General features: G+C 33.2%; 1 protein-coding gene and 1 pseudogene across 1 annotated transcript; one reads left to right on the top strand and one right to left on the bottom strand.

Moving 5' to 3' along the window:
* The first annotated feature begins 302 nt into the window (after positions 1–302).
* LOC140609399 (olfactory receptor 2AJ1-like) lies at positions 303–831 on the top strand (annotated as a pseudogene).
* Positions 832–5370: 4539 nt separating this feature from the next.
* LOC140609398 (olfactory receptor 2T33-like) lies at positions 5371–6315 on the bottom strand. The gene has a single exon (XM_072784743.1). The coding sequence runs from the start codon at positions 6313–6315 to the stop codon at positions 5371–5373; it is 945 nt and encodes a 314-aa protein (XP_072640844.1).
* Between the last annotated feature and the right edge of the window lie 11589 nt (positions 6316–17904).

Raw genomic sequence — 17904 nt, 5'->3', positions numbered from 1 at the left:
ATGGCCACATTATAAAACAAGAACACTTCTTAAGCTGGTTGAAATCTTATTGAGTATAATTGTAAAATATGCATCCCTCCCATTTTAATACATTTCTCAATGTAAATGTGTTTGAGAGTTATATTATTGCTTTTTTTTTTTTCATTTTAGGGAAAAAAATGGAGTTCATGATGGGACATGAGAATCACATTTTTACCAGTGACTTCATTCTCTTAGGACTCTTTGCTTCTTCCCATACAAGCCAAATTTTCTTCCCCTTTATATTCATCATTTTTATGGTGTCTTTAACAGAAAACACAATCATGATCCTCCTTATCCTCAGGGACTCGAGACTCCATACTCCAATGTATTTCCTGCTCAGCCACCTCTCTTTCATGGACATCTTGCATATTTCCAACATTGTTCCCAAAATGATCACCAACTTTCTCTCAGGCAGAACTATTTCATTTGCAGGTTGTGGCTTCCAGATATTTCTATCCCTCCTCCTGGATGGTGAGTGCCTCCTCCTGGCGGCAATGTCTTATGATCGCTATGTAGCCATCTGTCATGCACTGCACTATCCCATACTTCTATCCCATACTTATGAATGACTATGTCCGCAATCTCATGGCTGCAGGGTCCTGGCTTGTTGGGACCATCAACTCCATAGCCCACACAGCTTATGCCCTGTACTTTCCCTTCTGTGGTTCGAGAGCCATTGATCACTTTTTCTGTGAAGTCCCTGCCATGTTGAAGTTGTCCTGTGTGGACACAACACCCTATGGACGAGAAGCTTATGTAAGTGGCATAATTTTTCTCTTTTTTCCTGCCTCCCTAATCTCCCTCTGGTAGCCATCAGTTTGTTTTCTATAATTAAGTCTGTTTCTTTCTCTCTCTTTTGCTCTCACTTTCTTTTATTTTTTCCCTTTGTGCATATTTTTGTTGTTTCTTAAATTCCATATATAAGTGCAATTGTATGATATTTATCTTTCTCGAACCTAATTGGGTTAGTATTATACTCTTTAGCTCCATCTATTTGTTACAAATAGCAATATTTCATTCTTTTAAAAATTATTTTAAATAAATTAACATATAGTGTATTATTAGTTTCAGGGATAGAGTTTAGTGATTAATCAGTTGCATATAACACCTAGTGTTCATTCCATTAAGTGCCTTCCTTAATGTCCATCACCCAGTATACCATATCCTCCCACCCAACTCCCCTCGAGCAACCCTCAGTTTGTTTCCCAGAGTTAAGTGTCTATTTTTGGGATGCCTGGGTGGCTCAGCAGTTTAGCACTTGCCTTTGGTGCATGGTATGATCCTGGAGTCCTGGGATCAAATCCCACATCAGGCTCCCTGCATGAGCCTGCTTTTCCCTCTGCCTATGTCTCTGACTCTCTTTCACACTCTCTCTCTTTCTCTCATGAATAAATAAGTAAAATCTTTTTAAAAAGAATTTATGTATATATATATATTTTTTCTTTTTTGCTTAACATTTTAGATTTATTTTGCTTAGCATAATGCCTTCTAGTTTTATCCACATCATTGCAAATGGAAAGATTTCATTCCTTTTGATGGCTGAGTAATGACTATTCTTTATCCATTCATCTGTCCTTGTACATCTGCCTCTTTCCATATTTTGACTATTGTGGATATCGCTGCTGTAAACACTGGGATATGTGTGCCCTCTCAAATAACTACGTTTGTATCCTTTGCCATTCTTTTATATCTATCTATCTATCTATAGATCTTAATATATATTATGATATATATTATATATAATATATAATACAACATTAAATAAATATATAATTATAATACCATATATAATTATATATTAATTAATAATAATCATATTATATATAATATAATATGTGATGTAATATATATATCATATATATTAAGATCTATATATAGATCTATATATAGATATATTATATATTATATATCATATATATCTTAATATATATTAAGATCTATCTATCTATCTATCTATCATCTATCATCTATGCCATTTATTTATCCATTCATCAATTGATGGGCATTTGGGGCTGCTTCCATATCTTGAAAATTATACATAATGATGCTGTAAATACACCGGTGCATGTATCCTTTTGCATTAGTATTTTTATAAAATTTGGGTAAATGCCTAGTAGTGCAATTGATCATAGAGTAGTTCTATTTTAAAATTTCTGATGAACCTCCATGTTGTTTCCCAGAGTGACTGCACTAGTTTGCATCTCACCAATACTGCAGGAGGGATTCTTTTCCTCCATAGTCTTGCCAAAAATTGTTACTTCTTGTGTTTTTTACTTTAGTCATTATGATAGATGTGAGGTAATATCTCATTGTAATTTTCATTTGCATCTCCCTAATGATGAGAGATGTTTTTATTCATTTTTTAGTTTAAGTATAATGCACATTTAGCATTATATTAGTTTCAGCAACTGTCTTCTCAAGGCCCTTAATTTTCTGCTAACATTTTCTTTGAGATTTATTTTGTTTTGCTTTTGATTTATTTTTGTATTCTGACTACCACCTGATCCTATGAAAACAAGGCATGATTTTAGTATTAGTTTCTTCCAGGAATTGAAATATATTGTAGTTAATATTGTGGTATAGCAAGCTAATGCAAACGTTAGTGGTTTAAAATAATAATACTAATTTATTTTGCTCATAAAACTTGTTTAGGCAAAGTTTGATAGACACTTCATTTTTGTGTTAGTTGGGACAACTCAAGTGAATCTGTAGACTCATCTCCAAGATAACTTATATACATACATATTATTTAAATATATACATATGTAAAATTACACATACTAATACCAAATACTAATATGTATAAATATAAATTATATATACATCTCTAACCATTTATCAGCATAAATTGTTTGATGAACTCATATTCTAATATTTGGATTACTCAAATACACTCCCATAAATAATTTTCAAATAACTGAAGCCTAAAGCATATAATTCTACATAATGCCTATTTTTACATTGTATCAATTTAGAATGAATTATGTTTGAGACATATGTGATATCATATTTGGCATTTATTCTTCAGTAATTTAATTCATTAAATTTAATTGAAAGAATGATGATTGAATGCAAATTTTCATTCTTACATTTCAGCTTCCAAGACCTGCAATTTTATTGGGAACAAAATCTCATAGTTATCCAAGCTACTGAACAGCATTTTTTCCTAATCCTTGGGTATATGTAGATTTGTTCTTTTCTTTGAGATGATGTGAGATAGTTATATAAATTAGACTCAGTAGTTCATTCAGATGTTAAAATTCAGAGTTTTGGAATTTTGACAAGAGATTATTTTAATTTGATTTTCTTCATTTTTAAAGTGGTATTTCCTTAAAACCAAAAGTTGTAGGCTATAGGTCCTTATTTTTTGGTTGTTGTTTTGTTTTTTTGTGTTGTTTTGCTTTGTAAAATTTAGTACCCTAAAACTTACAACTCAAAAGTTGCAGAAAGAGTATAAATCTTCTCCCAGACCATTAGATGTATTTCCTTAGTTAACCCTAAAAGAAGGTGAGACCTTTAGCCCTAAGATTTTCCTTGTGATCAAAGATATTTACTTTTATTTTTATTTATATATTTATATTTATATATTTATATTTATAAATATATATTTTTTATTTTTATATGTTATATATAAATATATATAGAAAATATATATTTAATATGTGGAAAAAAGGGGATTTTTGTTCTTACTCTGATGAATAAAGCTATTGTCTATGTTGATTTATGTGTTTAATTCTACCATGTGTGAATTATTTTAATTATTTTTTTTCAGATAGAGATGTTCCTTTCAATTATTCATGATTACTGTAATTTTTTTAAGATCTATGCCCCACATGGGTCTTGAACTCATGACCTTGAGATCAAGAGTTGAATGTTCTACTGACTGAGCCAACCAGTGATTACTACATATAAATAGCATTTAAATGTACACAGTTCAACCTACTTACCTTGTATATAATGATTTTTTAACTCACATATACCCACAGAAAATGATCTTCTAGAAAAAAATTTGATAATATTTTCTATAAGATCTTTATGTGTTTTGTTCCATATTCATTTAACTGTTTCTTTGAAATTTATTTTATAAAATTATATGAACCTAGTATATGCATTGCTTTTTTACAGATTAATTAATCACTCTTTAAATAATTCATCCTGAAAGTTATACACACACACATTGTTGATGTTGTTGGCACAAAATGAACAAATCTTTTAGAACCTCTTAAAGAAAGAACTTTTTGTTTGTTGTTTGTTCTGTTTTTGGTTTTGCTTTTATTTTTCCCAGCTCAAGTTATCAGAGTTGCCTGGGATACACAGTCTTCACTAAGGACATAAAACATTAAATGTTAGAAATCATTAGATGAAAGACATTTCAGAAAGTTATATACCTTATCTTATTTTAGGACTGTAACCTTAGGATTTAGTTAATCAGCAGAACTGTGTGGCTTCAGTCTCAGGGAGGTCCTGTTTTTGGTTTTATACTTGAACTGGTCCCTTTTAGGTTATTTATAAGTGAATTGGATGTACAATCTGTGCCCAGGGCAGAAATTGAATCCCTGTTGTGTGGTTTTGCTGACTCTGGTAATGGTTAAAGTTTCACTTCTATTTTTTTAATTTTTTTAAAGATTTTATTTATTTATTCACGAGAGACAGAGAGAGGGAGAGAGAGAGAGAGAGAGAGAGAGAGAGAGAGAGAGAGAGGCAGAGACACAGGCAGAGGAAGAAGCAGGCTCTATGCAGGGAGCCTGATGTGGGACTCCATCCCGGGTCTCCAGGATCAGGCCCTGGGCTGAAGGCCGCACTAAACTGCTGAGCCAGCCAGTCTGCCCAAAGTTTCACTTCTTTGCAAGCCCATGAGGAGGGCCCATAGACATTAAAAGTTGAAAATTGCTTTTATCAATGTCTAGCATATCTTTTGCTTACAGTGCCTCAATCATTCACTCTTACTGCTGAGGTCCAAAGTCCAGAACAAATATTATAATGATGTATGCAAGCATGACAAATGTAAATTTTAATTTACCAAATATAAAAGAAATAGTTGTTTTATAAAACAGTGTGAACTGGGGGTCCCTGGGTGGCTCAGCAGTTTAGTGCCCGCTTTTGTCCCAGGGTGTGATCCTGGAGACCTGGAATCGAGTCCCACATCAGGTTCCCGGTATGAAGCCTGCTTCTCTCTCTGCCTGTGTCTCTGCCTCTCTCTCTCTCTCTCTCTGTGTCTTTCATGAATGAATAAATAAATAAAATCTTTAAAAAAGTGTGAACTGACCAAGTGAGAGCAAAATATATTGATAGAACACAAATTTTATAATCTGGATCCAGTTTGGCTTCTGCCAGTTTATCAAATTATTCTCACTGTAGTTGTCCCAGAAAATGTTTCTCCAGCCACTTTCTCAAAGCCCCCTTGACTTCTTTATTCCTCACACTGTATATAAGGGGATTCAACACAGGTGTGAAGATGGTATAAAAAGCAGAGATCACCTTGTCATAGGCCACTGAATGGTAGGATTTGGGCCGCATGTAGATGAATATTATGGCACCATAGAAAAGCCCCACAACAGCCAGGTGAGAGGAGCAAGTGGCAAAGGCTTTCTTTTGGGCTGCTGTGGACTGCATGCGGAGTACAGCAGCAAGGATGAGACTGTAGGAGGCCAGAATAAGAGACAGTGGGATCAAGAGCATCAGAACACAGCATACATACATGAACAACTCAAAAAACATAGTGTCAGCACAGGCAAGGCGCACAAGTGTGGGTGCCTCACAAAAGAAGTGGTTTATTTCCCGAGAATGGCAGTAAGCGAAGCTCAGAGTGACACCAGCCTGCATCAGTCCATCTACTCCTCCCAGAATCCAGGAACCTGCGGTCATGTGCAAGCAGAGCTTCTGATTCATGAGGATGTGGTAGCGCAGGGGATGACATATGGCCACATAGCGATCATAGGCCATGGCTGCTAAGAGAAAGCACTCACCCCCTCCCAGTGTGAGAAACAGGAAGATCTGGGCTCCACAGCCAGCAGGAGAGATGGACCCGGTGCCCATCAGGTAGTTGGCTGCCATTTTGGGGACTATGGTGGAGACCAGCATCATGTCCATGACAGAAAGCTGGCTGAGCAAGAAGAACATGGGCGTGTGCAGCCGGGGGTCCTCATAGATGAGCATGATCATGAGGGCATTGCCCATCAGAGAGGTGAGGAAGAACATGAGCACCATGGAAAAGAGGAACAAATGGATTGGAGTGTGTTTAAAGAGCCCTAGAAGAATAAAGTTTATCTCAGTAGTGTCATTTGCATTTTCCATTGTTCCTGTCACGCCTGAAAGAAAAAGAACGATAAGGAAATGAGAGCTGCTTGAAAGAAGGTTAGTTATTTACTTAAGAAGAGGTGATCAAATGAGAGAAAACAAAATGAGACTTGGGAGAGTAATTATGTCTTTAATCTTTCATTTCCCAACAAGACGTTTGCTTTAGCATCCTATCACACACCCCTGTTGTTATTACACAGTATTTTTTAATCCACAGAAAGTCATATAACAAGTGTGTATTGCCATACACATTTCTTTTATTTCTATGTATCTTGTTAGTATGCCATGCATAATTTAGTCATGGTGTTAGGAAATATTATATAATCCCAGTTTTCTAAAGTGTATGTACTTCTGTCTTCAGAACCTCATAATCATGCATTTAATTGATATTGATGTGATATAGCTCCTAACTATAACTTTTTTATGTTTCTCATATGCTTAAATTAGTTTCTCAAGATTTCCTTCAATGCCATGAAGAATTGGTTTAATTTAAAAAAATGCCCAACATTATACGTAAAACTACCATAACTCAGTTTGCAGGTGAGGGAAACAAAAAAGGCTGTGTTTCTCTATTTTACATGTGTGTGCAGCACATGGTTCAATACACCAGGCCCCAGCTACCACAGATACTGCTCCAGAGTACCTAACACCATATTGGCCATGTTATCATGGTGTGTACTCATGATTATAGAGAATTTGTCTCAGTTTAGAAATCTCACAACAGTTAATTTTATAAATGATATGTACCTGCAAAATGCTGAATTTAACTAAATGTGTTCATTATAAAAATTGTTTCTTTTTTTTAAGAATTTATTTATTTATTCATGAGACACACACACACAGAGGCAGAGACACAGGCAGAGGGAAAAGCAGGCTCCATGCAGGGACCCTGTTGTGGGACTCGATCCCAGGTCTCCAGGATCAGGCCCCAGGCTGAAGGCAGCGCTAAACTGCTGAGCCACCCAGGCTGCCCTAAAAATTCAATTTCATAAATGAATATAACCCTAAGGAGTATAAGAAAAATATTTTAACTTGTAGACTTAAACACTTTGTTACTAGTAGCCACACATCCTTAAAGATAGGAGATAGATTAATTTATTAATTGATTAAATTATTAATTGGCAAGTTTATTACATTTTAATTAACTGTTTAGTTAGTTAATTATATAACTGGTTAAGTAAAACATGCTCAAATAAATTTATGCCCCAAATTACTCAGAAGTACAGCATTAGCTGTGAATAAAATAGGAAGCATCTCCTTGATTTTCAGGGTTCAATTATCATCTTTCTAAAACTGCAAACTTATTTTTATTATCAGTAAGTGTCTATGGTAGTAGAATTAGATGCATATGCAAATTACTTTCTCTTCTTTTTTTTATTTTTGTGACATTTGTCTCTTCCTTACAAATTAACTCTTTCAAAGACAGCAATCAATAGATTAATGATTATCAAGATGTTTGGTTTTGGGATTTATTCATAATCTATAGGATAACAAATCTTTATTTAGTTCCATGTAAATTAATTGGTTAGCAGTGCAAAATTTTTAAATGATCAATATCTTTTGTAAATATTAGCATTGTTTTAAGTATCTAACATATATGAGAAATATCAATTATATAATTAAATAATATAGAATTTCTCTGCATCAAAATAGTTATAAATAAGAAAATAAGAGTTATCAGTCTCATGATTTATTTCAATTATATATATATATGGCATATATATATACACATATGTATATACATATGTATTTATGGCCTCATGCAAATGGCAGGAATTTCTGTAGTAAATAATCTAAATGTAGTATTTTTCATCTCTTAGATAAGAGAATGTCTATTTCATTCTCAAAAACTGTTGATTTTTGTTTCCAGTTTTTCCATGTGACAGTCTTAGTTATTTTTAGGTGTGATAATTATAGCCAATCACAAAAAAGGGATTAATTTAATTTAATTAATTTTAAGAAAATTAATTTTCTTTTAAATTTCAAGTTTATTAATGATGCTGAGAAGAAACTTATTTTTTTTGTATTGTTAATTTTCACCATTCTCACTGGTGTGAGGTGGTATCTCATTGTGGTCTTTTTTTAGTTTATTTTTTATTGGTGTTCAATTTGCCAACATATAGAATAATACCCAGTGCTCATCCCATCAAGGGCCCCCCTCAGTGCCCATCACCCAATCACCCCCACACCCCGCCCACCTCCCTTTCTACCACCCCTAGTTTGTTTCCCAGAGTTAGGAGTCTTTCATGTTCTGTCTCCCTTTCTGATATTTCCCACTTATTTTTTCTCCTTTCCCCTTTATTCCTTTTCACTATTTTCCACATCCCCAAATGAATGAGACCATGAAATGTTTGTCCTTCTCCGATTGACTTATTTCACTCAGCATAATACCCTCCAGTTCCATCCACGTTGAAGCAAATGGTGGGTATTTGTCGTTTCTAATGGCTGAGTAGTTTGTATGTTTATAGGAAAGCATTTTTTCTTCCAGATTGCCTAATTTGTTAGCATATAGTTGCTCATAATATGTTCTTACAATTGTTTGTATTTCCTTATTGTCTTATAATATGTTCTTATAATTGTTTGTATTTCCTTAGTGTTGGTCATGATTTCTCTGAACATAAGATATTCACAGTGAATTTACAGAAGTAATCCAAAAGTTTAAGTTAAAAGAGATTCTTGCGTAATGGAAGAAGTTAAGTTTAAGTAATCCAAAAGTTAAAGTTAAAAGGGTTTCTTGCGTAATGGAAGAAATTAAGTTTAAGTAATCCAAAAGTTTAAGTTAAAAGAGTTTCTTGAGTAATGGAAGAAATTAAGTTAAATTAACTTAAACTTTTGGATTACTTCTGTAAATTCATTGTGAATATCTTATGTTCAGAGAATGTTCAACATCACATTTATAAAAAAAGGGCAAGAACCATAGGATGGATGCAGAAACAGTAATTGAAGAAGAACCATAGGATGGATGCAGAAACAGTAATTGACAAACTACAGCATACTTTCTTGATTAAAACTGTCAACAGTGTAGGGATAGAGGAAACATACCTCATTATCATAAAAGCTATGTATAAAAAGCCCACAGCAACTATCATTATCAATGGGGAAAAACTGAAATCTTAACTTAAGGTCAGGAACATGACAGTGATAACCACTATCACCACCATTGTTCAACATAGTACTAGAAGTCCTACCCTCAGCAACCAGTCAACAAAAAGAAATAAACAACATTCAAATTGGCAAAGAAGAAATAAAACTGTCACTCTTTACAGATGACATAATACTTTATGTCTAAAACCCAAAAGATTCCAGCCCAAGATTGATAGAATTTATACAGGAATGCAGCAAAATGGCAGGATATAAAATCAATGCATGGAAATCAGTTACATTTCTATACACTAACAATGAAACAGAAGAAAGAGAAATTAAAGAATTGATCCCATTTACAATGGCACCAAAAAACATAGTACTCTAGGAATAAGCCAAACCAAAGAGGTAAAGGACCTGTACTCTAAAAAATACACAATATTTATTAAAGAAATTGAGGAAGACATAAAGAAATAGAAAAACATTCCATACTGATAGATTGGAGGAGTAGATATTAAAGAAATTGAGGAAGACATAAAGAAATAGAAAAACATTCCATACTGGTAGATTGGAGGAGTAGATATTGTTAAAATGTCTATATTACCCAAAGCAAACATATTCAATGCAATTACAATTAAAATAATTGTGACACTTACACAGAGTTGAAACAAATAATCTGAAAATTTGTATGGAACCAGAAAAGACACTGAATAGCTAAAAGAATGTTGAACAAGAAAACCAATGTTAGTGGCATCACAATGCCAGACATCAAGCTGTATTCTAAAGCTATAATCATCAAGACAGTATGATATGAGAATCCAGAAATAGACCCTCACAACTACTATTTGCCAAAGCAGGAGGTAATATCCAATTGGGAAAAAAAGTCTCATCAAGTGGTGTTGGGAAAATTGGACAGCTAGATGTAGAAGAATGAAACTGGATCATTTTCTTAACCCATACATAAATTTAAACTCAAAATGGATGAAAGACCTAAATGTGAGACAGAAATCCATCAAAATCCTAAAAAAGAACACAGGCAGCAACCTTTTAGACTTTGGCCACAAACACTTGCTAGATGTCTCCAAAGGAAAGGGAAACAAAAGCAAAAATAAACTATTGGGACTTTATCAAGATAGAAAGCTTCTGCACAACAAAGAAAACAGTCAACAAAACTGAAAGGCAACTCATGGAATGGGAAAAGATATTTGCAAATGACATATCAGGTAAAAGGCTAGAATCCAAGATCTACAAAGAACTTACTAAACTCAACACCAAAAAACCCCAAAGAATCCATTCAATAAATGGGCAGAAGACATGAACAGACATTTATCCAAAGAAGACATACACATGGCCAACAGACACATGAAAAAATGCTCCACATTTCTTGTTATCACAGAAATACAAATCAAAACCACAATGAGATAACACCTTACAGTAGTCAGAATGAGTACAATAAAAAATTCAGGAAACAGCAAATGTCAGATGAAGATGCAGAGAAAGGAGAATCCTCTTACCCTGCTGGTGGGAATGCAAGCTGGTACAGCCACTCTGGAAAAAAAATTAGAGTTTCCTCAAAAAGTTAAGAATAGAGCTATCCTATGAACCAGCAATTGCAGTACTAGGTATTGACCCCAAAGATATAAATGTAGTGATTCAAAGGGGTACATGTACCCTGATGTTTAAAGCAGCAATGTCCACAATATCCAAACTGTGAAAAGAGCCACTGTCCACTGATGGATGAATGAGTAAAGAACATATGATTATATGATAGATTGATAGATGATAGAATAATAAACTTTTATTCATTTCATATTAATGGGCTGGATTACACTGATTGACTTTCTTATGATAAGACATCTGTATACTATTTGGATAGAACTACTCATTTTGATATGTAAATTATTTGAATCTATGACTGTGGTAAGATTGGTATTATTTTTAAGCAATCTTTCATGTATGGTCATCAAGTATATTAATCCAACAATATGCATCCTGTAGAGTTCACGTCTTTTATTTTGTGCTGTGCATAGACAGATCTGTGCCTTTATGGACTTACTGAATCACATGAAAGTGATATAAATGTGCTTCAATTTAACCACTGCAGTGTCAGGAGATTGAGGCAGAAATTACAGATTACTTAAATAACAAGTATAGGGAGATAAAACACTAAAGCCTTCTCCTAACCTACTTGGAAGAGAATAGTAATATTTGGACATGTCACCACCACTCTTAAGTCAGTCTCCTTGTTCCTAGATTCAGGTAATTCATGTTTTGTTACACAATTTTCTAGCACTGGCTTCATTTGTTTCTGTTGTGATTCAGTTTGTGCTCTATGCTTGTATTGAAAACTATCAGCTAATGCCCATGCTTGAAATCACATTTAAATACATTTTTTTCCAGAGGATAAGTTACTTTCATTATGATTTTTTTTAACTTTTATTTATTTATGATAGGCACACAGTGAGAGAGAGAGAGAAAGGCAGAGACACAGGCAGAGGGAGAAGCAGGCTCCATGCACCGGGAGCCCGACGTGGGATTCGATCCCGGATATACAGGACCACGCCCTGGGCCAAAGGCAGGCGCCAAACCGCTGCGCCACCCAGGGATCCCCCCTCATTATGATTTTGAAAATCTGATGTGCATTTATTATTGAAGAAGAAACCATTTTAAACTAACAGCATTTTAAAATAATCATTGTGATAACATCAGACATTGTATTCATTCTATCCAATATTTTCAAATGAAAAGTCATGTTAAACATCTTTACAACAAACATTTATCCAGCAGGAAATTAAAGTTCAGAAAGTCATGTGACTTATTTAATAATGCATATTATAGAAATTAGAGAACTGGTAGCACTGCAGTTCCTTATCCCTGATCCTTCACTCAATACAATGGTTCACTTTAATATTCTGAGTATAGAAGTACAGATGTAAGGACTAGACTTCTTGAGCTTAAATCCCTATTCTACTGATTCATAGATGGATAAAATTAGATAGTTTAAATTTAAATTAGATAGTTTAAATTAAGCTTTATTATCTGCAAATGAAATATAGTAGATTTTAGAATTAAGAGATTAGAAATATTAGTAGATTTTTTTTAGAATTAATAGATAATACACATAAATGCATAGCATATGACAGGGTACAATATCTCTGCAAAGATTAGCCTTAATAATTTTCTTAGTACTATATCTATTAGTCATAAATAGGTATTACCCACCTAAACATTTTCTTTTTTTTTTCCACCTAAACATTTTCAAGTAAAATGAAAAATTATTTAAAAACTATCATGTAAGGGCAGCCTGGATGGCTCAGTGGTTTAGCGCCACCATTGGCTCAGTGCCTGATCCTGGAGACCCGGGATGGAGTCCCACGTCGGGCTCCCTACATGGAGCCTGCTTCTCCCTCTCCCTGTGTCTCTGCCTCTCTCTCTCTATATCTCTCATGAATAAATAAATAAAATCTTTAATAAATAAAATCTAAAAATAAAAATAAAAAAATAAAAACTATCATGTAATTTAATTATATATTACTTCAAAATCTAGGAATACTTTAAGTGACATATTATTTATGATAATTCTGGATTGAACATTTCATTCAAATCACGATTTATGATTTTTTTAAAACATGGAACAAAATCACATGACTATAATAGTTTTAATCATTCTAAGGCAACAGGTTCTTTTGATTATTAATTTTAAAACAGTTACTGATGTTTTAATATAACATATACTTTTAAAAATTGTACTATGGGGCACCTGGATGGCTCAGTTGGTTAAGTGTCTGTCTTTGGCTCAGGTCATGATCCCAGGGTCCTGAGATCAAGCCCAATCATGTGTGCTTGATCTCTCTCAAATAAATTAATTAATTAAATATTTTAAAATAAATACAAATTGTGTCATGGAATTTATGATATATAGAATACGTTCTTCCATTTAAAAAAGGTAAGCACAAAGATAAAAACTTATTATTTGGTATTTTCTGCCAATGATTTAATTACATTGTGTTTAATTTCACAGGTCTAAAATACAAGATATATTTATAAGTCAAGAGTGTATCTAATCATATGTGTTGTTTTCTACACATTAAAAACAGGAGGGTATGTGAGTGGGGACATGTGGTAACTAGGGGATAGGCATTAAGGAGCATAATTGATGTAATGAGCACTGAGTATGGTATGCAACCAATGAATCACTGAATTCTATCTTTGAAACTAAATTAAAAAAACAAACAAACAAAAACAAAAACAGGGATGCCTGGGTCGCTCAGTGGTTGCTTGTCTGCCTTTAGCTCAGGGCATGACCCCAGGGTTCAGGGATTGAGTCCCACATCAGGCTCCCTGCATGGAGTCTGCTTCTCCCTCTGCCTGTATCTCTACCTCTCTGTGTCTTTCATGAATAAATGAAGAAAATCTTTAAAAAAGGATAAAAATCACATTCTCTTTTTTTCTGTTTGTATAAAACCCATGATTACATAGAATCCAAAATCCTTTTAGATTCATTGTTTCATTTTTATCCACACTTCAATGTGGTTTTCTCAGAAATAACAAAGGTTCTTGTTTGTATGTTCTATGTTAAAAACCTTACTGATCAATATTTTGGGCTGGCCCCAATGTGATTACTGTTTTCAATTAGATCTTAAATATTAAAGCTGAAATGATACTGATTCTCATGTACGTGTTACACATGTAGCAACTCAAGCATAACAAGGATGATCAAAGAATTGTAGAAAATAGTATTTCAAGAACTCTGAGAACCTCTGAATATGCATCGTCTGATCCAATTTAGCAACAACTAAAAGAAGCAGACCATAGTATTATTTTTGAATTGCACATGAAGTAGCTGAGATGTGAGAAGATAATTTGTTTCTGGAAAATCAAGGGGGAGAAACCTTGCCTTGGTACCAATGAAGTACCATCAGTCCAAAACCCAGTTTCTGGAAGTTTAGTTCTCATGTTCATGTTAGTTCTCTCAATTTTTTATTCCAAGTATTATCTTGATAGAAGATTTACACATTAACAAATAAAATGAAATAAGTAATGGACTCTCACAGTCATAGGCTAAATTAAATGATTATCTTTCATGTAATTGATAAATTGATTCAAATGAGGGAACTATTTTTTATACTCTCCTGGGTAAATGCATTTCCAGGCTCAGTTTTCTTACAAAATAAATATCACCACAAACATGAAATACAGAATAAATATTTTTAAATAAATTTGTGAGTGCATTAAAACACATGTAAAATAACTATAGGACTGTTGGTTGCAACAAGAGGACACACAAAAACCTATCTTCTCTACAGTTCAAATTACATGAAGGACCATCTCAACAGGTTCCAGGTCATCCACAATTCAAGCAAGGAGAATCTAGGAGGTTAAGTGCATGGGCTGATACCTCAGAACACACATCTAGGATGTATACCAACAATGGCAGTTTGTGTGAAGTAAAGCACAATCTTACATCCTATGGGGCTCAAGTTTGTGATTTAAAAGTGAGTTTTTAAAAATAAATAAAAATTAATAAAAGTGAGTCCTTAATTACATTATATGGTAGCTGCAAGAATAAAATAATATGTAAAATGTACTTGATTATGGGAAATCAGCAATATCAGTAACTACTTGCCATTACTATTTTCATGTCATAAACCACAATGTTTCCTAGAGGAAACTGATGAAAGGATGAGGTAAATGATGTAATCATATACATCTATCTAACTTGGCAGCCAAGCCAAGTCTTCTGAAAGGTTCATCAATATATTGTGCATAAATTAATATTTTATAAAGATTTACATAAGTAGAGAAAATGTGCATTCTCAGTGGAAATTAAAGAAACACAGACTAAACAAAACAATTATTTTGATATTTTTACTACTTAGACTTAAGTTATTCTTTGTAACATACATTATCATTTAGAATATAGTAAAAAAAGAATTGTAGGATAAGAATGAAAAATGTCTTTTTATTTCAGTTTGAAAATATTGAGTGAAAACTGTAAAACTATCTTTATCCCTTGGAATAATTGATATATGTTCTTTTACATATCATCCTAAAATATAACCCAAAGGGAAGTAAAAAACACCCTATATACACAGATTTTTCACATGCCTTCACAATGTGTAATAACAAGTTATATCATGAAAGTGTTAAAATTACCACTATGCCCCACAATATAACAGCAAGAATGGTATTATATATCATGTTAATTGAGAGAAACAAATCCATGTTCTGAAAATCTATGAATTTTTTTTGGCAAAGAGTAAAAGAGAATAGTTATAATGTCACTGAGAGACATAATCATATTTTAATTTCTCTGTTTTTCTATGGATGCTTTTCTGTGCATTATTAGTCTTAAAATAATAGAATTAAATAGACAAAACCAAAAGTACTAGAGAACATGACCTTAAGATTTATGTACCCAGTCCCAGAGACCTGGAACTCACCTGCTTCAGGGGAAGCCACCACAAAGAGATGCCTACTGATCACTATTTGGAATTCAAAAAATACTTCTGTTCTAATATAAAGTACATGTCATCTGACTAAAGCCTGAGGAGTCCTGAGTTTCAGGCTCTGGAAATGCCAATAGGAAGGCATTTAAAAGAATACAGATGACCAAACATCTTCTCCACTTTTAAAATCTCAGGATACTTGATCCCTGAAGAAATGTCCTGTTTGACTCACATAATGCTAAAATCAGGATATGACTAATTTGAGAATGACATCTGTTTCATGATACTGTTAAATAAGGTAACATATAAAAACTATTATCTCATACTCAGGAGTGCCTTCAATCCTGCTAGCAAATATTCTAATAATAACCAACATATCGAAAAAAATCTTGTAATTACATAGGGGGCAGAGTGAAATGAATCCCCTCCAAAAAAAGAAATCTTCCAAAGAGGGAAGACTAAATTTAATTTTTATACTCTTGAAACTTTCTAGACATATGATTAGGGTAACTTACATGTGAAATCTAAGCTTCATTCAAATCATCTATAATAGTGGAGTAATAATATCTCTCCCATAGTTTTATTTATTGAGTTTAATTTATAGTTAATAGGAAGAACTAGATATATCAAATACATGTTTGCTTTCTTCTTTCTTTTTCCTCTAGCAGCATTTTTTTCCTTCTGATTGATAGATAGCAGTGAGGGAAGGGAATAAAAATATTACTTGGCAACAAATGCTTTCATAAAACTTGGAGATTGTTACAATGGCTTACTAATGACCAAAAATAAGTATTCAGTATCCATTTAAGTTAATTAAATTAGCAATTAATTTTAGTAGAATTCCCCAAACCAATATATAAAATGTTTTAAAATTTTTATTCTTACACAGGTATATACCAATAGACATAGTCAATGAAGTGAAAGGTGAGAGGAAAGTAATATACTTAAATCAAATGGTGGTGATTTTGGATAAGTTAATTAAATAAAAAATGGCAAGATTGACTAATAATTATACTAATAAAAGCACTAACAATTACCAAAAGTATTATTTTTATTGAAGAATCCTGAGTGATCTGCATTGTACCTCAATGTGTATTTTCATGATTATATATAAATAGGACTAAGGAAAAATTCTCTATTACATGACTTAATAGAGCCCTATACCTCACCTTAATCACTGAAAAATTACACTTCTTTAATTAACTAGTTGTAATACATTTTAAATTTTTATTTAAGTGCTAACATTTTAAATTTTACTGAAGTATATAAATAGATACAGCAACATGAAAAACTTTTGGTTGTACAGTAAGATAGATTAGCCCCCCCAAATCCACCCATCAAATGTTATAAAAATGGTCTATGTGAAAAAAATTTTAAAAATTAAAAATAGTCTATGTGAATAAATAGAATATTGTTCACCTGAGATAGGCATCACCTGATATTCATAGCTGATTAGGTATTAGAAGTATGCCTTGGTATTGCTTAGAGATTGTCTTCATGTTCTTCTATTAAATACAGAAGTTGCTAATCACTTGACTTTAAAATAGAGATATGCAAGATGTCAATGTGAACCCAGACTAATCATGAGGTTCTTTAAAAGAGGGAGCAGGAAATTGAAGGAATCACAGAAATGCAGTGTGAAGTTTCAGCTCAGTGTTGCTAACATCCAAAGCCATCAAAGGAGGTCACTAGCCATGGAGCACAGGAGACGTCTAGAAAGTGAAAAGACAGGAAACTATTCTTTCCTAGAGCTTCCAGAGGAAATGCAACCTGACGTGATTAGATTTTAGCTCAAAGAGACCAATTTCTGACTTCTGACCACATGAAGTTAAGGAAATAAATCGGTGGGTAATAAGGGTATAGTAACGTGTTATACAAGCAATAGGAAGCTAATATCATCAATTTCAAACACAGAAACTCTGTGACCATGATGGACCAAGGCAAAAACAAGACCCATACACAATTCTGTCTGAAGATAGACAACATGAACATCACTCAAGTCACAAAACCTACCGAGTATCTCCCTTTCCTACAAAGGCATAAGTATGGTGGCTTT

This window comes from Canis lupus, chromosome 18, assembly GCF_048164855.1.
Source record: "Canis lupus baileyi chromosome 18, mCanLup2.hap1, whole genome shotgun sequence".
NCBI classification, from domain to species: domain Eukaryota; kingdom Metazoa; phylum Chordata; class Mammalia; order Carnivora; family Canidae; genus Canis; species Canis lupus.
This window is presented reverse-complemented; position numbering and strand designations above follow the sequence as displayed.

Coding starts and splice junctions, on each gene's coding strand:
- LOC140609398 (XM_072784743.1), bottom strand. CDS start 6,315: ATGGAAAATGCAAATGACACTACTGAGATAAACTTTATTCTTCTAGGG.